General features: G+C 37.7%; 1 protein-coding gene across 2 annotated transcripts in view; it reads left to right on the top strand.

Moving 5' to 3' along the window:
* The window catches only part of limk1a (LIM domain kinase 1a), an 83,930-nt gene that overhangs the window by 15,434 nt on the left and 42,116 nt on the right, over positions 1–26,380 (top strand). Inside the window, exon 1 of one of the 2 annotated variants that reach the window (XM_041806551.1) lies at positions 10,257–10,411. The exons of the other annotated variant lie outside the window; for it this stretch is intronic. Coding sequence (XP_041662485.1) covers positions 10,320–10,411 — 92 coding nt within the window. The 5' untranslated portion in view covers positions 10,257–10,319. Of the gene's footprint in view, positions 1–10,256; positions 10,412–26,380 lie in introns of those variants that run through there. 2 annotated transcript variants of the gene reach the window in all.

Genomic DNA, 26,380 nt, shown 5'->3' with positions numbered 1-26,380 from the left:
GACATCATAATCAAGCGAACGCAATGACGCCAGACGTGCGCCATCAACAAACTCAACATGTCGGCTGTGTGGGAGAAGTTAGAGGAGTGGGAACAAGACAGCAAAGTAGCTGTTTTGCAAGAAATACGATAACCAGAGGAAGAATCTTGTTCTGTCACTAACGAAGGCAAAACACCTCAACTTTACATTAACAGGGCTTTTGGGGAAATTAGCAGGAAAAACAAAGTGTGACATTATTAAGTTCCTGAGAGAAACTGAGTTGGATAAAAGAATCTAATTTTTTGTTTTGTTTTGTTTTTTTTTACTGCCTAATCTCTTTTTCCACACTCCAGTCCAGTTGTTGGTGGTAATGCACCGATAAGTTGGTTCGTGCCAGGGAAAACTCATCAACAGCCTCTACTTAAATCATTCAACAAAGCTAAAAAATACAACAAAGGTAAGGAGCTGAACAGGAAAATCATTGAATTTATAGCTCTTGATAATAAGCCTTTCAGCGTTGTAGAATAAACGGGCTTCTGTGGGCTAATGATGCATTTAAAGCCCCATGTTATACCTAGCAGGCGCTTATAGCCTTACCTGAACTGCAAAACTTGTTTTCAGAGAAACTCCTCATTAAAGCTAAGCATATTTGCTTCACCACAGATCTATGGACATCAAGTGTCCTGTTAGCATGTTGAGCTTCACTGCCTCAGTGGATATGAGGATTTCACTCCTAAAAAGCCTGTCCTGCACTCACAGGAGTGCTCACTCAGCAGCCACAGTTGCAGCCGCTTTGGATAGCGTGTTTCGGATATGGAGAATAGAGAAAAAGAACATGCATGTCGTGCTAAGTGACAGTGCGCAAAACATGGCAAAAGCAATGGCGGACTTCTGTGTGCCAAGTCTCCCATGCACACTCTGCAGGTGCCCTGTCCCCAGTGTTGGAGATGTGGGTGTCACTTTGTTGTTACAGAGCTGTTTATAGTGAAATAACCACTTGGTTGCTTGGATAATTTGTGCTGTTTAAAGCAGAATCAGGAGAACTACTTCAGGTGAAGTTTTGTTTCTTTTGTTCATCTTGAGTCTCAAAAATGTAAAAGCATATTTAAGCTCTGAACTATTGCTACATTTTTTTTGCATTTAAGAATCTGTCTTTTTGTTGTCGTTATTCATAGCACTTTGTCAGGAGTATCTCAGGGAGCCATGCTGCAAACTGGCTGAGTAATAAGGAGAATCAATATAAATTTTTAAGCTATTTCTTTTTTGCACTGTGGATATTACCCTCAAAGATGCAGAAGACTTTGGCTGTACTGTTAAAAATACATGTAGCATGTACTGCACATGTAACCCAAAGACATTTCTGTAAGTTTTTCATTAGTGTATGGCTGTATTTGAAAAAGATCCTTTATTTCTGATAAAAATCACATTTTTTGTCTCTTTCTAAAAAAACAGACTACCAATATTTAAAAAATATATTTTGTAGTACAGGATGGAATTGGTGTTTTTACAGTGGAAAAAATGTTGTTGAATATCTGTATCAGCTGAAATGAGTTTTAAAATATCAACATATCTGATATTGGCAATAATCCAATAAATGCATCCCTACTAATATGTTTAGTGACACCATGATGCATTTATTAACATTTTAAAGATTAGTTTTCTAATTCTAGATGCTTTTGTTTGAAAAAGTTAAATGTGAGACATACCAACTGTGGCTTTTGATATGGCATGAAATAGTTAATACTGTAAGTGCTTTGGTGAGCTAATATCTACTTAGCTAGCACTTGTCTTTAACGCTGTCGTCCAGTTAGTTTCTTTTTTTTGAAAGGCTGATTTTTTTTTGTCTAGTTTCCTTTTGACTTAGTCCTGCTTGATAATCATTAACTAGTTTTATCATTTACACCCATCTTGTTTCCACTTTGTTTACCCGCTGTGCAGATTAGTGATCAATGTGGAAAAAAACTCAACACTTGGTGAGTCATTAATGGTTTCCCCTCACCGGATGTCTGAAATCTGAGGAGGGTATCTGGGCACAGGGCAGAGCCTACAATGGTTATGTGGTGTGTGTTTATGTGTGATGAGAGAGTGCATAAATGAGAGATTTGCATCAGGCTGATTTATCGTGGATGAAGGATTTTCTCAGTGGGAGGGTCTTTTTTTTTTTTTTTTTTTTGACATATTTGCATTTTTTATTTCTCTCCTGAATGCGCTCATGTCTCTGACTTTGTTTCAGACCTTTTGCATATTTGCATATTTTTGCCTGTTTTTCTTTGATTTAAAATTAAATCACCTCTTTGTATTTCTCTGTATCTGAACCATCACCATGTGTGATATCCATGTTGTATCTGCTCCCTTACTCTTTCTATGAGGTGTCAAATACCAGCCTGCAGCTTTAAGCCCTGCTGCCCACCAAACAGTATCACAACAGTCATTAAAACTATCAAACTAGCATTAAAGCTATGTTAGTAATTAAAGCTGGTTAAAAAGTCTTTAAATAATGACGTGTCCAGGAAATCCTCCTGATGTTTCCCTTCGTGGTGCTCTGTGTCGAGAAATGAGAGGGAATCTTTTTCTGACCCAGATCCAAATCCAGAGGGGAGAGCAGGATTGTCATAGAAGAGGAGGATTTAAGACGAGACTTTTGTGGAAAATTTGACTCGTGGGGCTGGAGCTTATAATCCAAACACAAAATATACCCAGCTGCAGCCTGTTAGCCCTTACAGAGCTTTACTGCAGCGATGAGGAAGTGCAGATGATAAGAGAGAGGAGAGGAATGTAAAATGAAAGTGCTCGGAGTGTTATTTAAAGACTAAAACGGAGTCCCATGGGTGGTCAGAAAATAGCAGCTACAAACCGTGGACTTCATGGGAAAGTTTAGCCATGTTTCCCTCTCTCCTGTTTTTACGTTGTTTTTTTTCTGACTTCTGTTTGTTCAAAAGCTTGAGATTATGCAAAAGCATCATTTATTCTGTGCAAGTCTTGACTACGAAATTACAATTTTTATGAGTGGACTTTAACAGTAAAATTTCCTCATTCAACTGAAAGTATTGATTTCTGTGTAAGATAGTTTAGAGTTAGTGTTGCAGTGTAAGAGAACACTGATCAACAAAACTTTTTTTTCTTGTAGCAACTTACATTTATTATTTTTACAGTTTTGAAGTAGTAGTCTAGGAAGTTCTTCTTTAAACTAACTGATTGATTCTGTCTAGCTGTCTTTACAACACTCTGTTACAGAGTGTAGTAAAAAAAAATTAACCCAAAGTGGAGCAAAACACTCATTTGGGCATGAATAAATAAGCAAGTGAATAAAGTAAATATCAACATGGTAAAGAAAATTTCTAGACTTTTCTCCAAGGAAATACATTATCAGAAACTGTAATTTGTATATGTGTAGTAGTTCATAGTTTTTGGTTTTAATTGCACAGTATTCTCCAAGTAATATCCTGCAATCTCAGAGTAGAACCCTGACTATCATCAAGCAGGTGTGACTGTAGGGCTGTGCACCGAGTCACAATCTAATTACCATGAAAGATTATGGTAAAAAGTAGGGATGCGGAGCTCCCCATGTATGCGGGCTGCCCAGGTTTGAATCCGGCCTGAGGCCCTTTACCGCATGTCTCTCCCCAACTCTTGACCCTGTTTCTGACTCTATCCACTGTCCTCCTCTATCTAATGAAGGCACAAAAATGCTCTAAAATAAATCTTAAAAAAAAAAAAAAGTAGGGATGCACGTGGTTAAACAGTTTACTTTGTTGATCATATTAGCTGGCGTGAGATATATGAGTCGGTTAAACTAATAACCTATAACTTTTTATTGACACAGGCTTAAAATCCCGGTCTATAATCCTCTTTAAACTGTAATGAACCTACCACCAGAGCAGCTGCAGCTTTGGTGAATGGTCGCTGCCTTCCTGCCTGCGCTCTCTCCCGGCTCTTCACTGGATGTAAATATGAGAACTTGAGCAGTTTGAAAAAAAACTTAGGCATGGATGTGTAGTGGGAACAGCAGGGTATGACAGTTTTATAAGTAATAAATGGAAATAAAGCAGTATGTAGGCTGTCGAGGGTTGAACTCACATGTAACTACTCAGCTGAAGTGAAAAGAAGCCACATATCAAAACACAATATTAATCTGCAATGAGGAACAAAGGCTGGCAGTTTTTTTTTTTTTTTTCAAAGATTTATTTTTGGCCTTTTTTGCCTTTATTAGATAGGACAGTGGATAGAGTCGGAAACAGGGAGGAGAGCAGGGAGAGACATGCAGGAAATAGTGCCACGGGCCGGATTCGAACCCGGGTTGCCTGCGTATATGGCGTGCGCCTTAACCACTCGACTACCGGCGCGCCAGGCTGGCAGTTTTTCAATCAATGCCATCTGGTGGGCCGGGTATTATTGGCGGCAGGCCAATTTTGGCCCGTGGGCCGCCAGTTGCCTACCACTGCTCTAGACTAGTCAGTTAAATACAATTTGAATAAGCATTTAGCCGAATGGGGAAATAGACACATAGGAACATTCCTAGTAATAAGTCACAAAAGTGGAATTCATCACAATCAATAAGATATGCTGTATATAAGAAATGCTGTCTAGTACATTTGTATCCATTGTATCCTGGGAATAAAGGCCCTGCTTTCACACTATACTGATGGAGATAAACCTCAAGCTTAGCTCTAGCTATACTTGGAGGGACTTATTGCCTCCTTAAACTAACCTGACACACCAGATAAACGGTTTCACATATCCACTGTATATCACTATCAGTGGAGCCAGTCTGTAAAGTAAACTCTTGCTGAAACTTTGCGGGAATAGTCCTACCCTTTCCAAATGCTTTGAACGGGAGGTTAAATATGTGTTTTTTATTCAGTGGATAGCCTATATGACACATTCTATCTGGTGTGTCAGGTAACAGGAGAAGCGTAAAAACATCTTTTCCACCAAGAAAAGCTCTCAGTGCAGTTCTTTGCTCCTCTGCCAGTATAGCTACATTCACTCTAATCTCTTCACTGGTCACCATTGTTTCTCTGCAGTACCACTAAAGCACACCTTTAACTACCGCCTCTTTCTTCTCAAAAGACACTTCAAATGATCCTTCTCTGACCAGGAACAAGTGCATCAGCTGCAAGCTTTGCAAAATGTACCTGCCTGATGTCAGACATGAAGTATGGCCAGTCCATCAGCTTTGGAAGGATAATTGCAAACAATTATTGTGTAAAAAAGAAAAAGAATCCCGCAGCATCTAGTAACATTGAGTTATTGCTGAAATGCAATCTTTAATGTTTATTTACCGAAGTTCAGAACTAGAACTGGCTTTACTGGCCAAGTATGCTTACGCAACAAGGAATTTAGCCCCAGTTAGCTTTGCTCTCAATATACAGGAATTAAGCATTAAATATAGAAAAAATCAAACTGAAAAAAATATAATAAATCCAGATTTAGATATGTGTAAGCTATTGAGGTATTTTTTCTAGCTTTTATAAGTCTCTGTACATTGATAATGTTGCAAAATGTGCGAAGGGTGCAAAGAACACTGACTAGACATGATCAGAAGAATAAAATATACAAGGATGTGGGCAGATCTACATGAGAAAGACAAGATAATTTGTATCATTTTCATTAATTAGTGCAAATGTGAATATGAGGTGAGGCTTTTTTTAGCTTTCTTACAGTATTTGAGTACAGTAATTTAGATAAGTGCAAATGTTTTGCAATGTTGTTATTGCACATTGCATATTTCTCTCAAAACATATAGGCCTGTTTGATGCAATCCCAAATCGCCTAAAAAAAGGTAAACAGTCAAACTGTCTGCTATAAACATCCATCCCTGTGTGGACCAGCAACTGATACTGTTGCTCTGAATTAAGGCTTTTTGTGTCTTGATTAAGATGTTGACTGGATTTCTCCTTATCTTTCTGACAGCTTTTCATCATGACTTAAACCTGCCGTCTTTGTTGTATTACAGTTTGATAATTTGAAATCCTTCACTGTTTCTGAAATCCCTGCTATTCTGGAGTCTTTCTACATTCTCTTTAGTGAAGGAGCTCCTGGGTGGGTTTCACTGCCTCCTCTGTGGATTTGAGGGATTAAGTTAAAGTAGCTCTTGATATTTGAGAATAGATGCCAGATGTAGTCCGAAGGTGTGTGGCATCATTATGAGAGGACTTAGGGGAATGTCTCTACCTCTCATGGCCGTCTAATGAGAGGATTTCTAAATGCTCAATAGCATCTGCACGTTATTTATTCATTGTATGTGATTTGCATATGATATTCTTGTCTCATTATCTTGTGACATTATTTAAATTCTAAAGTATAAATCATTGGATCTTTTCAAATTGAATTCTTCATCCTCATTAAAGGTTTTTTTATAGCTGCATTAGTGATGAGAGCTTCAGAAATGTTCATCAAAGAAGGTAAAAAATGCAAAAAAATTCACTACGTTTTAAAATGTAGCTGTGTTCTACAGTGCTGCAGTCTCTCTGCAGTACAGTGCAGCACCGTCCTGCTCCACTAAAACTGTTTCTGCTTCTCTCTTGCTGCCCAAACAGTCGCCCCAAAGGATAAAAACAGGCTTCTGCTTCATTTATACTTAGCTAGCAACCTTTTTACATCAGTGTGCATTTACTGATGACGTGCAGAAAGAAAAATGTGCTCAATGATCCTTTTGAGTGATTGCAACATTATGTATTCAGCAGTCAAATCCACAGACACGCACAAGTTAAACTGTTAAACTGGCTAACCCATCCCAAGGACAAGCTGACCCTCTACTGCAGGACACTTCTGTCCCTCTCACCCTGACTCACGTATGCAGAAACAACATCACTGACTCATTAGAAACAAAAGGAATCTGCTTAAAACAGCGAGTATCTGTCTGCAGAAAATGTATGCATGCATGTGGGAGGTGATCATTCATGTATGAGCGTATATCTGTGAGTGTCTGCGATGCAGTGAACAGATGTGATGCAGGGCTGCAGTGACTCAGCTATTTCTACCTGCTGATGAACTCTGCCCGGTGACAGACGCCGCAGGACATGACGAATGATTCATGCTTTTCTGAGCTGAGTCACAAAACACATCTGAATGCAGAACTTGTGCGCTGAACTCTCACAGTGTCGATGGTTCACCCAACGCTCACCAGACACAAGTGAGAACTAGAAGAGCTAATTAGCACCAGTACTCGGTCACCAATCACAAAAATGGAGCATGGATTCAAACAGATGTCAGGGATGTTTAGTAGCGCTGCAAGGATCAGCAGAATAATACCCAACAATATTAATGATCTGTTTATTTTAGATCATATTAGACACACCAGAATCACTTATAAATAACATTTTAATGTTCCAGCTTCTAAATTTAAGAATTTGACATTTCCATACATTTATCAGTGTTATTTATCAATAGTTTAAAGAAGGCTGGAAGATGTCATAAGAAGTATTTTTGCTCTGTCTTGATTATTTTATAGACAAAACAATTGAAATAGAGTGAAAAAGGAACAAATGAAATACCAGTTGTTGATTCCTGTTAATCAATTGTAAACAGAGATGTGTGAATTAAGTACTAAATATAAAATAACTGGCTGTCTGCTTTCGTGCAACGTGATGCCTTAAGTCTATTTGTGATGATTTATATTTAGACGCTTTTATTGTTGCTATGGTAATACGTGGCCCAGACATTTTTTGTTAAATCTCCTATCTGTCATGTGAGATTTTTTCCTCAAGATACTGAGTCATCAAATACATATACCTACTCAAGAAGTAAAGACACATGGAGCCTTGTTCATTATTCTTTCTAAGGATGTTTTTATGAAGATTCTTAAATTCTTGGAACAAAATCTAAAAACACTCGTGAGTATTCTTATGAACATTTGAGTGCTGATGTGATGGATTAAAATGATTCATTTTGCACTTATTAGCACTCAAACTAAGGAAGACAAAATAACACGGAAGTTTAGATAATATTTTGTGGCATTTTTGTAAATTTAGCACTTGATATTATGAAAAAAAAATATGGTGAACTTTTTATTCACCCTTGCATTGTTTGACCTTTTTGTAAAATATTAGTTTTATGGGTACCCAGCACGCTTTCACGGGTCTGATCCAGTTTACCACATACTTGGTGCCCAGGTTCCGGAGGGCTGGTCCAGTTGCCAGGGGCAACCGCTTGCATCATGGAGTGGTCAGCTTGGAAGACACCGGGAGAGATGGGTCATGGGCCTGGCCCAGGCCTGGAGGATGTCCATCAGGAAGCCAGAGCAGTACAGGACCTTAAAGCTTTACACCCCTGTGATGGTTATTTTCACTATGAATGTCGCAGAGGTGCAATTGAGGGACGAAGTGACCCTCCCTCTGTGCCATCTTTGGAGGTTGTAAAATAGCTCTGAAAGGGGTATAAAGGGATCAGAGAATCCAGTGGGTGCGTGCAGCGCTGTATGTGTGCATATCTCATTTCGTGTATTTGTGGAGCTCCTGTTGTGCTGTGCTCACTCACTTTCTGGGAAAGCTGAAATGCAGTGTTAACTGACAGATGGGGGCACGTATTACCTCACTGCCGCTGTATCAGTATCAATGTCACAGGACATAAAGGAAATGCCATAATCAGTACTTCTCATACTTTGAGTCCAGTGTGTACTTGGACACACATCTGTTTTTACTGACATCTTGCTACTTCACTTCTCACTCCTGTGTGCCTTCTGTGTTTGCACATTTCCCTGTCCTTATATGGGTGAAAAAGGAGTATTTTTCTATCCTGAATAGGAAAAATGTGCATGAGCTTCCAGCTTGGGAGTAACCTGACACGCGAGATGGATGTGTGAAACACATCCATCTGGGAAAGCTTCAATAGGAAACATTTAAGAAAAGACAGAGGCTTTGAAAAAATCTCAGAATGTGATTGGATGAATGTTCTGTCTGTCACATCTCTACAGGCCAATAAGAGCAACAAAAACCATGATGTAGCAGCTATTCCTTGTGCAGGAATAACGCGAAACATAGTGACTATAGACATGTAAGTACTCGACTTCTGTCGTTTTTGAAAAGAAAACAACTCACTGCTTTTCTTTGTTCTTCTTTCAATGAAGAAATGTCATCAAGTTCTGATAAAACTAGCACTTTAGCAGCATCCACTCTGAGCTCTTCCGCCATAAATGCACTGGCCTCTTGCTGCTGCTTTTTTACATCACGACTCTGCCATGCCTGATATATCATAAGATGTAAGTGAATGAGGCCCAATTAAGCAAAAAAAAGGCCTTAAATATTGTTACATGGTGCAGCTATTTTTATTTAGCCTATTTATCGTCCATAATCAGCTCTGTACTCCTAAATCTGAGCAAGTTTAGCCCATCTAACGCACTTGAAGTTCTTTGTTTTTCAACCTCAGGGTTAAGCACACTAAGAGGGTCACAAGATTATTTTGGGGGTCATAAGAGTTTTGAGAAACAACAAAATCAGATTTGTTGATGCACAAAATCTTATTCTTTCCTATATTTTTCCTGTTTAAGTTGAAAACGTTTATCTCTAACTTGCCATGAAAAGTAAACTTTACTTTGCAAAATTAGATTTAAAGATGTAAAGAAGGTTTGCAGTGATTTTGAGTTAGTTGTAGTCTCTCTAATGTTATAAATTCAGTTAATATTTCGTTAAAATGTTGTGTTTAATCTTACTTATAAGAGACGAATGCCATCTGTACACCCAGTGATCAGCTAGTGTTTTTATTTAAATATAAACTTTTTAATATTTTAACATTTGGATGGCTTAAATTCATATAGTTGCAGGGTATTTTACATGTGAAAAAATAAACAAGTTATGAGATGGTGACTCTGTTTCTTTAGTAACAGTAGTTTAGTAATATACTGAACAATAACAAAACACTTGTATACACTGTATATATTGATATAAACTGATTATACAAACACTGTATTAATGTTTCCCAGCATGTCTCTTCACCATCGTCTTTAGAAAACAAAGTACCCTGAGGCTCCTCTGAGGAGTGTAATCAGATGAGCTGAGAGGAGGTGAAGAGCTTTAATAGATGGTGGATAAGAGGATAATTTGATTTTCTTCACCAGAATCCTTAAACATATCGAATGGAGCAGGAAGTGGGCAGATCACATAACAAAAGAGGCTCCAAGCTCAAACTTCATGATGTTTAAGAGAAGAATAAAGCAGCTGTGAAGGGAGGCGGGGCCAACGGCAGGAAATAGTTGATGGGGAAGCGTGACCTCTGTGTGCTCTGCTGCACCCAGAGAGGAAGAGAGAGAGAGAAAAAGAGAGGGGAACAGAGAGAGCGAGGCAGTGATGGTTGTGACAGAGAGGCCAGTGGAGCTGTGAGAGTCAAACATCAGAGCTGCTGACATGAGTTTATCTACTGACTGTCAAAACAAGACCAACGCTCCTGAGAGAAGCATGTCAGCAAAGAGCCGACACTGCAGGAACACATGCAGAAAGTAAGTGAACTGTGAGTCCAGGAGACTGAGAGTGATTCAGGTTTAGTTAATAAGACAGTGGTATCAACTGGAAATCCACAGTAGATGGAGCAGTTTCACATTTGGTTGGGGTTGATGTCATTTTTCCATTACTGGGCAAACTTTAAAACCTTTTTCAGCTCTGTTCTTAAAATCTTTACTAACTTTCTATACTCTGTGGTTTGTTGAGGTGTGCTTACAGTGCTGTGTTATTTTAGTGTGTCATAGTAATCTAAATCTTTACATAACTATTAAAGCTGCTCATCATCACCTCTTAGGGCTTGAGATGATTTCTTTAAATGGACAAGCAGTCTAAAAGCCCTAGAATATTCAGTTCACTATGATGCACATGAATGTGATATTATTTCATTTACAATGGTTTGCAAGACTATGACAAACAGCAAGTTCAAGTGATGTTGAACTTGTGAAACCTACATTTTTACTTTAATGAAGTCACAGCAGAATATGTACTATTCTGTCAACTTTAAAGTTCTTTGTGAAATTTAGTTGAAAATCATACTTATGAAAATGTTGTTCATTTTGCCTCCATTGAAAAAGAAAAGCAAGTGAATGTTTTTTTTTTTTGACATGGAGATGAACTAAGCAAAAAACTACTTTTGAGATGGTTTAAAATATAAAAACTAAAGAATTTAGACACCACATGTATGACCCCAGTTCAGGGTTCCTATCTGTTTTGTGTTTTTCTGACCAGTTGACAAAAGTCTCTAAATGTTCATCCTTCTGTCATGTGACGTACACACTCTCATGATCTCAGCTATTACTACTGACTGTTGTCTGATCAGTCAGGTGGACTGACTGATTGCATGTCTTTGTAATTTCCCTTCAGCTCTAAAACTCAAAAACTGGCATATATTTTTTGCTCAGAAATTTCAGGAATTACCCTCGTTGTGCTCCCTCAAAAATACTGTATTTAAGATTAAACACATGTTGTCATTCAGGATGATTCACTGAAGTTTTTTTTGTCTCACTTCCTCCAAAAACAAACCACACATCAGTCCTGTGTCTGTCTCACTTCTGTCTTTCTGAACCAGAATCTCATGATTTGAAGTGACTTCCCTGTTTTTCCCCCCAAACAATGAATCAAACCCTGCTGGGCTGTTCTTATTTCATGGCATCGACTTTCTTACATCACTTGAACTTGTGTTTCTTGAGGGATGTTGACTCTTTACTGAGTCTGCAGGAAGCTAGTAGAGTAGATAAAACTGTTATCCAGCACAACCAGGCTGTCAAAGGGGGAAAGTCACAAGTTCATCTCATTGGTTGTCTAGTTTGCTTTCTTTTACTCCTGAAATAATATTGTACTTGAACATTCTCATAGTCATGATTACTGTGTATTAAAAGGTAGTCCATACATACTAAGAATGGGTGATTAATTTGGATTAAATCAAAGTGTGTCCTACTGCAATTTTCAAATCACACAAGGTGCAATATTTCTCTAAACTGAAATGTTTCAAAATACCAGCTTAATACATTTTTCCTGCAGAGATGTCATACTTGACACATCATGCAGGCATTCAAGTGTCAATTTTTTTAGAACAATTTATAAAAAAATCCCTTTCTTAATTTTGAGTACATTTGAGAATGACATCCTCTTTCAATACAAAAACCCATTCTGAATTTGCAATATGTGTCCAAGTAATCACAATTAGATATTTTACAGAATCGTAAAGCCACAGGCAATACTGACTTTCAGACTGATGTCTTTACACCACACTAGTTTGGCAGAGCTTATGTTGTCATGGTTATTACTTAGAAGGCTGTAAGTTAAATAAATCAGCCAGTGTGATGGAAAAAGATGCATGAAAATATGTCATTCTTATTAATTCCAGCATTATCTAATTTAATTCTAATATAAAGGCCTGGTCTACAACAGTTTATGTTTAATATCATTACGTTGGATAAAATGTAGAATGATTTTTGCTGAAAATTATTAAAGATGAGGAACTTAAAAAAAACATATTAAATTGCAGTTGCAATATTGTGAAAAATTCAATATTAGATCATTTTCCCAAATTGTTCAGCCCTGATACTGACTTACTTCTTACTTATTTATGCATAATGTTAGTGCTGGTTAAATACAGTGACGTTTTTAATCTGTTTAAGACCATGAAGATGGAGTTGTTGGCCATCCTGTAAAACTGTTAATAGATGATAAACTACATTTGAAATAACCCGGTTATTCTGGTTTTAACTCTGGCTAACTGTTTGAATTGTCAGAAAAACTTCATTGAAAACTTTGCATAGAAACATGTTTAATGTGAAGCTCTCAAATGGAAGCTCCTACTATATCATATCTTTACGTCTTCTTATATCTAAGTATTATATCATCTTGTCTCATTGTTTGATACGTATTCTTCTGTCCTTTCCTGCCATATCGTATCATAACTTATCACGGTTTATCTGAGTGCAGCTTCACATCTCTCCTTGTTTTCTATCATACTGCATCATCTTGTCTCTTATTAGCTGAAGTATCATATCACCTCTTATATTTATATCTTATTGTATCAACTCCTCTCTTAGTTTTTGATGAATAATATCATATCTGATGGTTTTGTCTCTCTGTTGTGTATCATTCTGTAAAAATCTCACCTCTTATTGTTTGATATTTCATTTATTATTGTATAATATCTTACTATAACATATTGTATTGAGTTATATTATACATTATCATATTTAGAAAATACATTGCACATTTGCAATAGCCTCATCTCATGCACATTTGTAGTAATTGAGGTAAATTATCTTAAACTAGAATGGCCGTCGGCAGACCCATGCCTAAGCAGCACCACCGAGGAACTCATGCTCCCATTGATTACTATGGTGTTCAAAATTTCGAAGTCCAAGAAAAACCGAAGGGGTGCGCAGATCATCGCCAAAATCTAATTGATTCTTCCCTGTCACTATCCCAATATTCCCTGAAAGTTTGGTGAAGATCTGACTTTCCGTTCTTGAGTTATCTTGTACACATACAAACAAAGAAACAAGGATAAGGAACCCTTTACATAACCCTGCCGATTTCATCGGCATGGGTAATTATCCTATCCCATGTAAATCTGCCAACCACCTGTTATATTTTATACGTTTGATCATGTCTAGTCAGCATTCTTGCGCCATTTGCACATCTTACAACCATACCATCAATGCACACAGACTTGTATATACTAGAGAAATACCAAGCAAGAACTTGCACATATTTCAGTTGTATTTATTTATTGTATTTAAGGTTTAAAGTCTGTACATTAAAAGCAAAGCTAACTGTCAAAGCATACTGGACCAGTAAAGCTGTATCTGATTTTGAGTTGGTCTTTTCCCTGTGAGATAAGATAATCATTATTACATATTTATGATACTTGATATGGATAAAATTAAATTGTATGTTATTTAAATCTTTAAAATGCCAACTTAATGAGAGAAAAATGGTCACCTTCATTCTATCAAAAAAACTTCAAGAGTATTTTTACCCTCCCTTTGTCATTTATTGACCTCAAATTCTGGGTTTTAAGCTGTTGGACTTTCAGTAGAAGCTTGTCAGGTTAAAGTGACACTTTGCTCCTCATCTTCAGCAGAAACTCCTTTCTCCTCACCGTCATGCCTCAGGGTTCAAACCTGCTGCTGATGACATTTGCACAGATGAGAGAGGAGTTTTTCTTCTGTCGATGTGTTTTGATTAATCGCTTTTTCTGGGGCTTCAACCTCTGGCTCTCCCTACAACACTTTAATCACACTTTGAAAATAGAATTGTGTTACATTTGGAGCTGATAGACTTCAGACTGAAAGCCTGCATGTGATTAAAGGGAGGATTAACACAGTTGCTTTGTGGGTCCTGTCACTTTCATATTAAACCTTTATCAGGATGAACTGTGTCAGCTTTTTGACACTGTCATACAAAAGTAGTCTGAAGCCTAGTTTTCTCTAAAATTATTACATATTTAATCTAAGATACTGAATGGAGAACTTTACATGAAACATTTCAATGTAGGTATACCTAGGTAGGTATATCCTAATGTGTCAAAAATGAATGAAAAATTTCTGCTTAAAGCATTGTTGTGAGGAATGATGAAAAAAAATCTACAGTAAGAACTTTGAGAGTTGTGACGTTCTGTCTACAAGCATTACAGCATTACATCTGAAGGCTGTCTGATGAGTCCAGTTGATAGTGTTGTTGATACTACTGTAGATTGAAGAGAGAGTTTTAGCTGACAGCTGCTCGAGTGTACTGCTTGACATGTCCTTTCAAACATTTTTGTATTTTCAGTGTCTACATGATGCTCACTTATGCAATTTCATGGTCTCATGTAGGGCCCTATGAAATCCGTTTTATTTTTTCAAAATTCTGCCTTTTTTTTCTATTTAAATTTTTTGGAATTCCGTTTTTTAACCTTTCCACTAATTTTACCATAAAAAAGAGTGTCCTGATTATGTAAATAAATAAAATGTTGACTAATTAAATAGAAATAACCTTAAATTTATTGAAAAAGGGGCCACAGTTGACCCAGGAGCCATTGTTTGGATAACCCTGATATGAAATAATAAAAACCAGCATAACAGTCAGATGTTTTCGATATTTTAAGACACATCCACGTGTATAATCACATCCTAACTGATGTTTATAAGGTAAATGAAGAAATCCTTCTGTTCTCTCAAACACAGAGTGATAGTAACTTGATGAGAAAGTAATATTAAAGTTAAATGGTTAAAAGTAAACCTCTAATCTAAACTTTCTTTATTCTTTCAGTCTGTAACAGTCCATGCAGTGTGATGCTGCATTGTTCTGCTCCTGACTGTAACAGTTCTCTCATCATCTCCCTTTATACATTGCTGTCTGACTGTCTGCCTCATATCAGACCACTACATTAATGCAGACACATATTGGCTTGTTAAGCAACCAAAGGGAACTACAGTATCTACGGGAGGAATTATTAAGCTAACTGACACTCGAATGTAACATCATTTAGACAACGGGACTTTATAAAATCTCGAGTCCGTCTGACTTGAGTTTGAAGCCTTCGAGGGGTGAGTAGGTCTTCAAGTTGTGACTTTAGCTGTGTGCCTCATGCACAGACACACCTCTCTCTCTCTCTCTCTCCGTGACTCTCTGGTGTGGTGAGGTAAAATAACTTAAAGCACGGATGTGTTTTCTTGAAAGTGCAACATTATGTTGCCCTGTACTGCTCCGTGTTGAGTTACGTGATGTTTGCCGATGTTTCGTGCAGCTGCTTTGACATGCTGTTATTGTTTTGGAGGGGGCGGTGAGTGTTTGTGAAGTGAGGCACAAGTTGTGTCACCCTTTAGTGATCCCTGGAGCATATTCCCCAGATTTACCTCCCTCTTTCTAAAAATCACAGCATGTCAGTCAAATTCATTCAATTTCTGCGATTTCCATGTTAAAGAGTAGATTCCGTTTTTACTGGCCAATTCCGCGATTCCTTCCGCGATCCCGTTAACGTGGAAATCATAGGCCCTACCCATGGTCAGGACTTACTGTCTAGTGTTTGCATTTGGAGGAAAATAATGTTAAGAATAGAATTATAAAGTTAAAATCCCCACTAAAAATGATGAAAATATTTTCAAAATCTGAAGATTTGAAAATTGTCTAGTGTCTAACCAGCCTACCCCATATAGTAGACCTACCTGTTGAAGAGTATTTAAAAGCAAAATCCAAGTAAATAAACATAAATTTAGACAATGTACTCAAAAATTTTGTATTTCTGAATTCCCACCACAATTTGTTTCATAAATATTTATTAGAATGCAGGTAATAATATGTTGGATTCTCAAAAAATAGGACTGTCAAGATTAATCAAGTTAATCACAATTAATTAAGGTCCAAAATTGGTGCACTTTTTTGTTGCTATATATTCACGTGTGCTATTATCTCTTTCAACATACTTAGGTTGAGGCACGTCATGTCTTCCTGCATTCACAGTGATGTAAAATAAGTCCACCACTGTTCCCTTATGTCTTGTTTCACTTTCAAAACTCCCGACAGCTCACTGGACAAGTCACAAGTCATGTGAACCTTTTTAATGTTCCATTATTTCATTTTCAATCTATAAGAAGTTCCTTTTTCTTTGGGGTCCAGAGTTCCATGAACTCAAACATTCCTTTCATTTTTTCTTTTGCAAAAGTGATATTAATTTTACTCAGCTCAGGTTTTGAAAAGGCTTTAGTTAGATCTTTCAAAGGCTGCAGGAACCCCGTTCTTCAGGCAGCAACAATCCACAGACTCAGCTGTCCTCTGTTATAGTTTGAAATCAGGCGGCCCTGATCACCTTCAGAGCAAATTTGGGAGGGTAAAATCACTCTTAATACAACTCACACCACAGGAAAATCTGGTTGGATAATCTCTAGAACAATCAGATGATTGGGTGTTTGCTGACTTTGGTCAGACTGAGGGAATGAGCCAAATTTTGGTAAGTTATCTTGTAAAGTGTCCTGCCTTAGTTGATGTTGATGTATGATTTGGTCAGCTCTTTACTGCTTTAGTTTGTTATTAGTGATTTCCTGTAATTTAATATTACCCGTATAATTATATCTATTTATGCTTTTTTTTTTTTCTTTTTTACAAAAATCTTGCAGTAAAGAATTTTTGTCTTGGTTCTGTATAAGTTTTATCAATACTTTGATTAATAGTAATTTAGTCTTTTTAAGTGTAGACAGACTACACCTTTATCTATGTTGCAGAGCTTCCCCTGATAAATTGAGGTTTTTTTGTCTGCTCTTAAATCCTGCTGAACACTCATCATGCTCTCTGAGCTCACTGAAACCTTTTTTATTACTTCCCTGCAGCAGAACAAGAGAGAAGGTTCCAGACCAACCGTGCTGACAGTCACTCATTCAGGGCAGCTTAACCATCACAAAGGAAAGTGCTGCTGCACATCATTTACTCACAGTCTGACTGGGCTCCTGTTTACTGGCTAAAAAGACCACCAGGCCACAGATAAAGAGAGGGCGTCCCACAGTCTGAAACATTAGTGCAGCAGCCAGAGGGCGCTGTTCCAGCTACTGTTTAACATGCAAAGCCCTGTGTGGTATTAAAATGTATCAAAAACATCTATTCAAAGGGTTAATGTTAAATGCTGATGAGCTGGTGTGGAAACCAGCCAATAGAAATGGAGATCGGGGGGGTTAGCAGGGGGTGATGAGGTAATGCCCTTGTTTCTATGTGTGGGGGTGACATCATCACTGTGGCATTCTGTGTTGCCATGGAGAAGGAGGAGGGAGGGTTGGTTAAAGAGGGGGGACAAATAAGGGGCTCGTGGGAATGGGACTGATGTGTCCTTGAATGTATGTGTGTGAATGTGTGTGTGGATCAAACACACACCGGTTTAATTGTTTTTTATTCAGTGTAGGAATTCCTTTGATTTTTATGGAGAATAGCAGCAGCAGCAGAATTCCTGGCGTTAAACCAGGAATCTCCATCTATTTGTGTCCTCTCTGAGGGGGGAAGCGAGGGGTCTCCCCAGACATGTCTGCCTTCTCCTTGGCATGACTTTCACCCCTATGTGAGTGTTTGTGTATGCACCCCTCCTACCCACAACCCCTTGCTCTCTTTCCCAGAGGTTGTATTTCCTCTCTGTCTTTGAGGATTTCAGCTAAGCCTGCAGTTGCATTTAAAAAAAGCTAAGCTCTTTTTGTTCTGCAGCAGACACATTTGTTTCAGGCTCAAGGCTCTTGACGTTTATTGTCTTTTCCCCTGATTTTATTTGAAGGCAGAGCAGAGTGGAGTATCGGCTTATTGATCAGAAGTACTCATAAGCGTTTTCTGCTGTCTGTGCAGTTAGAAAGGAGATGGATGTCCATCTGAGGCTGACGCAGATGATGGCAGATTTAATAATTAATGAGGAGACATATCCCTGTGAGTGTGTGTTTCAGAGGTGGGCCTCCTCGTAAATCTTGCAGACAGTTGGTCATGAACCTGCTCACACCTCCACCAGAACACAACCGCTGCTTCCCTTTTGCCTCCTCCTGCTTCCTGTAGCAGTGTCAACCTGTACGTCATTTAATGACCTGTGGCTACATGTGCGAACACACACACCCACACTCACCCACACACAATGTAAAATGCTGCTCAGAGCTGGGTGGTCAGCAATGATGAAGTGGGAGTTAGATGAGACTCTTGTTGGTTTTATTCTATCAGGATGCCTTCAAGGTTCAGTCTTAAAGTGAAAGAAAAGAGGTGCCACTTGACTTGAAGCAGGCTGGTATGTAGTGGGGATGCCAGGGTAACTAGCATTATACGATACAGTGATTCTGTAATATTTATACATAGAGAAACAATTGTTTTATGGTACAACACCATGTCCGATTAACTGTAAAAGCCCTGAAAGTTAATGTATATTGTACCTTAATTATTCACTGCAGTTTTGTGTCACTTTCACCTCTAATCATGTTAACTTATTTTCTCTCCGTCGGACATTATCTTGGCATCTTCTTCTTCATCTTTTATCCTGTTGTCATCTTCTTCATTGGACAGTTATCTTCTGTTTTTTTGTGACCCATATCAATGTCATACACCCACTGTGAGGGGTCTTAAAGTAGTGACACACTGAGTCAAATAAGAGGCCCCATTTTTTTAAAGTCAAAAATCAATACTTGGCGTGTGTCACACGAGTCAGGGTGAAAATGTAATGCTATATTGATATTTTTTCCTTGTCCCTCATTCATAATAGGGCTCTAGTATTTGGTCAATTGTAAACTGATTATTTTCTTCAGTTCTAATAGTTTTTAGTAGTTTTAGTCAGTTTTGAGAAAGATATAGTGAAAATTATTTTGTTTCTTATTGGTTGTGAATTTGCTTCTTTGTTATAAATAATACATCAGAAATATTAGACTTTTGTTGGATAGATACATCATCTTGTGCTCCAGGTTGTTTGAGATGGGCATTTGTCATATATATTTTTTATTTTTTTATAGAATCCCAGAATATTTAAACATAATGGATCATGCATGTTTTATACTGAAGATCTATGTAAATAATAAGGACATCATCTTCTATTTCAGCTGGGCAGCTGCAGGCCTGATTCATATTTAAGACATGAAACCACAACACCCTGTGTGTCAGCTTAGCAGCCAAATGAATGGACTCATTTAACACACATTAATTATTTACTGTCTCTCAAATCTGCCATTTCCCTCTGTGTGTGTTTTAGTGAGGCCCCAACCCTTTTTAGTTTTGATTGGATATAAGCTGTTGTGGACTAATAAACATTTTTTTTGTCTAATCACTCATTGTATTTCTTTTATTCAATCTTTACCCATAATTACAAGAAAAGTTCAGGATCCATTTACATTTACTTACAACCTGGGGCAACAGACTAAGGCTAGGGTGCACAATATTACTGGCATTAGAGATGCGCTGATTGAAACAAGTCAGATGTTTAAAGTAACACTTAAGCCCATGGCGGATGCCAATGCTGATTTGTTTTTATCTTTACTTTAAATGTAAAACCCCCACACTGCCATAGTTTTCTCTCACGTTCGACCATGGAAATAGATCAGAGTTGTTCCTTCTTTCTTCTTACCCTCATCTTCTGTCCAATAAAACATCTGCTCTCTAAAGCACGAGTTTGGAGTGCTTAATGCATCAAATTGATATCATATAAAATAAATATCTGCTTCTGACATTAGTTCATTCATGCCCACAGTATTTACCAGTGGCTGTTGTTTGTCAGAATGGCCCATTCTGGCCAATTCCAATGTTGTACCAATGCATTAGTGCATCCCTTGGTAGCTCAGTGTAGTTTTGGTAGATAACAGCTTAACAAAGTTAGTTATTGCGTCAGCAGATATGAAAAATTCCTGTATATAATGCTTCACCTCAAGATTGTATCAGAACCAACAGACTTACCCATGCTGAGAGCCTTTTTGTCTACTTATCTTCATTACCTAAAACTTAAATTGGGTCCTAAGGTATAAAGTTTTAGGTCTGAACCACAGCTAGTTTTACTCATTGCACTTGAGAATAAGGTTCAAGGTTCTTTATTAGTACCCAAAATGGTAAATTTGTTGTGCAGACAGGAGTTCAGCATCCAAGAGACAAAAAAACAATGATTCACAATTCAAGACACAATCCACAAAACTCATGAAAAGCTGACATTAAAATGCCAAAACAAACATTGAAGATTAAAACCATGTCATGATAAAGTGCTCTAGATGACATCCATTCTAAAATAATACTCTAGGAGTGCTAAAGTGCTTTTGAAGGCTCCCTAAAATAATACAATAATAATACATATTCCATTCCAGTTAAAGTGCATCATCTTGTGTTCGTTTTGTTTAGAAGTGCAAAAGCTGCAGGTACAAAAGTGTTCCTGTAGCATTTTGTTCTGTCTTTAGGAGAAAAGCAGCAACCAGAGCGAAGAAGTTGGAACTCTGAATTTAATGGGTGAGAACAGTCATGGAGAACAGAGCTGGCTTTATGCTGCAGCTGTGAGGAATAAAGGTCTGATGGGTTGAGTTGTTGCTCACCACTTGCCCACTCTACAATTTGGTTAAGAGCATTTTTGTTTTTAAAAGACAAGTTACCAAACCATGAAACTAGGGAAAAGGACAGGACAGATTCAATTAAAGCTCGATAGAATAAAATCATCATTAAACTTTTGTCAATATGAAAACGAGCAAGTTTCCTCAGACAAAAAAGACTGCCTCACAGTTTCTCTCAAAGGTCAGTTTAGAGTTGATAATTGTTCCAAGATATTTGTATTTGTAGACTACCTGTTTTTTAGTAATGTGTTTTGTCTTATTGCAAGCACTTTGTGAGGATTGTCTTGGTTAACCACCCTAAAAGCTTGTTGTTTAATTAGGAAAATTGATTTTATTTTGAAAGTATTAGCTGAAAAAAGGGCCACTTTTAAATCTAGGGCTCTGGAGCCTGTCTTGTTTTGTCTTACTGATAGTGCAAAACCCAAAGATTCTACAGTTACTTAAATTAAAGGCAAAAGAAGCTAAACTTAATAGAAACTAAGAATCAAATATCAAAAACATCAACAGTGATCTTTTTGTTGGTTAACTAATTGTTCTTGCCCAATTTTAATCCAAATACTCAATAGTAAAGTAACATATTTTATATTTTTACTGTAGATGAGAACTGGTTTTATGTCGCTTTGTTCTGTGTGAGTCATCATTTCTAGTGAAATATATTTATATTTTCATTATCTTCATCTTCATCAGTCCCATGAGGAATCTGCTTCCATTCATTCAGACCAGACCTGATGTTTTCCTCATTCAGCTGCTGCTCTGTTGTATCAACAGGGGACAGATTAGTCATGATAGGTATCGACCGGGTCAGCCTGTCACAGTGATAAACAGGAGGCACGGTCATTCAAAAACACATTATATGATCAAACTGTCTAATGAGAAGATTTCACTGGAAATAATGTGTATGAATAATATCAGCCTAACTCCAGAACAGCATGGAGATTTAGTCTGTCATGATTTAAAACATATAATTTATGTATGTATGCACATAGAAACACATTAAAATAGATATGTTTATGTTGCAATAAAAAGTTTTGTATAACAGAACATGACACTGACAACTACACAATATTGAAAAGTTATGGACAAATTACCCAGTTTCATGAAAATCCCTCACAGATAGAAAACAAAACATACAGATAACCTACAGACAAATTTTCACATGGGAGGAAACAAAAAAGCAGGGAAATAGAGTACACTCTTTTTAATATTTGCAAGTATTAATAGGATTGCAACAATTTTTAAATGTAATCTTAAAACTTACCTCAGCTTTTGCTGTTTAATTTACTATGAATAATTCAAATATCTGCTTTTCTAAATTTGAGACTTTCTGCAGCTTTTCTTTAAATTGGCGCCTTAAATTAGAGCCATTTTTATATGTGTTTTGATATTTTTCTTCTTTTAATTCTTTTTTTGTTTTAGTCATGCTAGCGGCATATCTGTGGACTATGATGTTGGTTGGCTTGTCAGTTTTCTTTAAAATTAAATATTTTTGAAACTATTGGATAATTTGCCCCAAAAAATGAACTCAAGTTCCAGTAAATTTTTATCCTATGGCATTTATTTGTATCACTGAGTCAAATTTTTAATTTGTGCACTTGTTTTTGGTTAGAGTTGGCATTTTTAGTACTCAGTTAAAGAAGTGCAAACAAAAATGGCTAAAACATTTATAAAGTAATAATAATCTTTTAAAACTAAAAAACAGTAGCACCTATTAGCACTGAATATGTCAGCCTCACAGAGCCAGTAGCATGTCTGTAAAGTCTTAATGTCTTCTCAGTGACTTTGTACATGATCTCATAAATGTTCTTTACAATTTCGTGAGACTTTTGAAGAAATCCTGCCGCTCAGATTTGGATCCAGTGACCCAAAGATGACACATTTTCTCCTTGAGTATTAAAAGTAGCCTCTGCTGGTTGCAGACAGTGAGTAAATCACTGTGACAGCTCTCTGCTGGACTCAAATGTAAGGAAAGTCAGACAGTGAAGGTGAGAGGCCGGGGAAAAGGCGGCCTCCTTTTGACCCGTTAAGGAATTTATTACTCGCCCAGACACTTTTAACGTTTTTCCATCAGGGATTTAGGGGGGGGCAGACAGTTGCAGATTTACTTACACCACTCTACCCCACATTCTCATATCGTCTGTTATTGGATGTTTCCTGACCCCCGGGGGGGATCCAGCTGGGTTTCATGGTGCCTCAAATCTGCATTTCTGCCTCTCACTTGTGCATGGAAGCCTTTTCTGTCTGATCATCCACATTACTTAATCATTCTTTTTTACTACTCTGACAGATTTCTTCATTTTCTTGTTTATTGTTATAACCTTGAATATTGTTATTGGTTGTTTGTTAGAGGTCATGCAATAATTAGTTTGCTCTTAGTCTTTCATTTGTGAATCACAGTAAGGGGATGGAGGCTGCTGAGCTTCACTTAACTCGATTTTAAAGCATCATTGCAGAGCAGGCAAAGACTCTCCCTGAGTCTCTCACACTGGTAATCCTCTTACAAGTCCCATGCACACAAACACAGTAACAAAACCCCCAAATGTGAGCACAGACACGCACATTAGCACACATAACTGAAAGAAGCAAAGTATTTTTGTTATTATTGATGGTATGTTTCTCTATTCGTACAGAATTATTCATTCTGTACTATATATTCATTGAAGAATGGTGTTGAAGCCGAGAGATGTTGCCTCTCTCCTCCACCTCTGAGATACATTTTTTGTCCTGAAGGCAAAAATTTGGCTTTTCCATCAGGGAGTCACAAATGTATTCACCCATATCTTTAATTCTCTGCTGCCACTCCCAGCTCTGCTTTGAGAGGTCTTACTTTGAAGCTCTCTCCTTCCTCCATGTGTGTACGTATGCATGCACCTGTCTGTGTCCTCCCTAGGTATGACTTTGTCCCAGCAGGGGTTTGCAGGATGCATGCGAAGTAAAAAGCTGTTATCGAGCGTCAGAGAGCCAAGACAGCTGAGTAGCTCCTGGCTCGACGCTGCGGACGTCTCCTGAAAGCCTTGACCCACTTCCAAGTCCCCCTCCTCCCCCCCTTGTCTCACCCAAACGTGCTGCATACTGAAGCAGCTCCGCCACAATCTGCTGAGCTGCACCAAAGCTCTGCATGCAGATGCTAAGAAGAGGATGTGAGTCTGTCTGTCTGATGAATTGCGAGTGTGTGTCTTTGCTGCAGGGGTATGTGTGTTTGTGCATGTGCAGGTACAAGCCCTTCGGCAAAGTCACAGAGAGCTGCTGTTTCTGCTGAATCTATAGATTTGTCCTTTACTAGTTTGTACTTACCAGCCTCAAACACTGTATGTAGCTGAGCCTTGTCTTTAGGTGTTGAGGAGTACTTGACCTAAGGATAGGGAGATAAACAATAACAATGTGTGTGATGATTATTCTCACAAATAACTGATATTGTTAGTATTAATAACAACAAGAAACAAGAAAAGCAACTCTCTGAATGTCCTTAACCTTTAAAAAAATTTAGTCCAGTGTACCCTGCCTCTCGCCCAATGACAGCTAGAATAGGTTTCAGTGACCCTGCACGGGATAAGCGGTATAAAACGGATGGATGGATATCCTCTACAACCAAAACCCTCATACAAGTGTAACATGTGACTCATAATTTTTACCTTCATATTTTTCATATAGAGAATTTTAATGTGAAGGCTTTCAAAGACAAAGACATAAATGGAAATGTTCATGGAGTCACAAAGTTCAATTAAAGAGACACCACTATTCATTTTGTTTTGATCAGGCTTCTCAAAAAAGCCACCTGTTTTCTTTTCTAAAATTAATTTGTTCAAACATAGGTTGTGACTCTGAAAACACTTTCCTAGTGGTGTTATGCCACCAAAGGTACTGATAAGTTCTTAGAACTGGAGAGCTAGCAGAATGTTTAATGTGTCACCAATTAATTCAGCACTAGTTAAACTATGACACTGGTTCTGTTCATCAGACAAAATAAACAATAAAAAGGTTACTTTTAAGTTAAATCTTTTCCTTTTGCAGCCTATTGTGCAGTACCTCTGGGGCCCATCAGGAGGTTGCAGCTCACACTATGGAAGCACTGGGCTCAAGTATAAAATGTTAAAATGAATTGAAAGCATTGACTATCATTGTATATTTCTATTCTTTCTAGTTAAATTTACATATTGGCAATTTATTTGGTAGGTTCTACAAGCCAAAAAAATGGACACTACTTGAATTCTTTGCTGGATTTTTCATGAAAAGTGAATCTGCGTCCACAAATAAAGCAATCAAAATCTCATGGTTAATATTAGCCAGCTGAGAAAGGTTCAGGCATAGAAATGATTGTGCTCCAGCCTTCAAAGACATGAACAGTGTTCATACAGACTGGTTTTAAGATGACCCAACCAGGGACAAGGCCAGAAAGCTGATGGAAGAGGAGCTGGGAAAGAATTTAGACACGTAGTCCTGTTTGTGATAGTCAGAGATTTATACAGATTAGAAACAAAGACATACAAGCCCATAAGCATGCAGATATAAGGGCACTGTCTCACACAGAAATGCTTTTATCACAGTAAGGGGATTAGCACACATTTTGGTTTATGGGCTCATGCTGAGTGAATGGGCCTACTTAGCCACCATGACATGCAAACAAGCTGTGATGAAAATGCAGAATATATTTTAAACAAAGATCAGTTTAGTGCTGTTTTGAAGCATTTCTTGAGCTTCAGTGTTGACAACATGTATTATAAGCAATGCAGCATTTTAACCTTCTTTTCTTATATTAAAATTGTGGTCTAATATACCAGACAAAAACCCTTTCAAACTTGTTTGTGATTATTATGAAAGCATAAGAGAAGTAGAATTGTGTTTCTCATGTCTTTTCTTCTCAGGCTTCTCATCACCATCTTATTCAACTGCTGGTCCTCCTGCTCTAATGCTGCAAGTGTCAGATGTCTCAGACTCGCATCACTCTGGGCTTTAGGAGCAGCTTTGTCATTGAACTCTGGTGACAGATGGACAGACCAGACAGATCTCTATAGACTAAGAAGTCTGATAATGCTCAGTAGCGATCAGACTGGACAAGAGAGGATACACAGTAAAAACTGGAGTGTTAAATTCTCAGCGTTAAACATTTCAGTGTTGCTTTTAACACTCAGAGTGTTATTTTAACTCTATTAAGAGTAAATGGTCTTCAGTGTTGGAGTTATTTGACAGTGTTAATGCACTAGTGTTACTCTAACACTGTAGAGTGTCAATTGATCCAAGCCCCGCCTACTACATTTTCAAATCTGGAGGGCAGAGTTTTCCCATCATGCCTTTGTGCAGTATGTATAGATGTGTTTTAGATGTTTTAGATGTATTCAGATGTCTAGCTGTGTTTAAGTGTTGCCTGTTTTACAGGGATCACTGCTGGGATTCACTTGCACATGCTTCTTGAATTATGTAGAGTTCTTAAGTTTTTGACGTTAAACACTT

The sequence above is a fragment of the Cheilinus undulatus genome, linkage group 2 (assembly GCF_018320785.1).
Source record: "Cheilinus undulatus linkage group 2, ASM1832078v1, whole genome shotgun sequence".
NCBI lineage: Eukaryota > Metazoa > Chordata > Actinopteri > Labriformes > Labridae > Cheilinus > Cheilinus undulatus.
The sequence above is the reverse complement of the archived record's forward strand: the minus strand, read 5'-3'. Positions and strand labels throughout refer to the sequence as shown.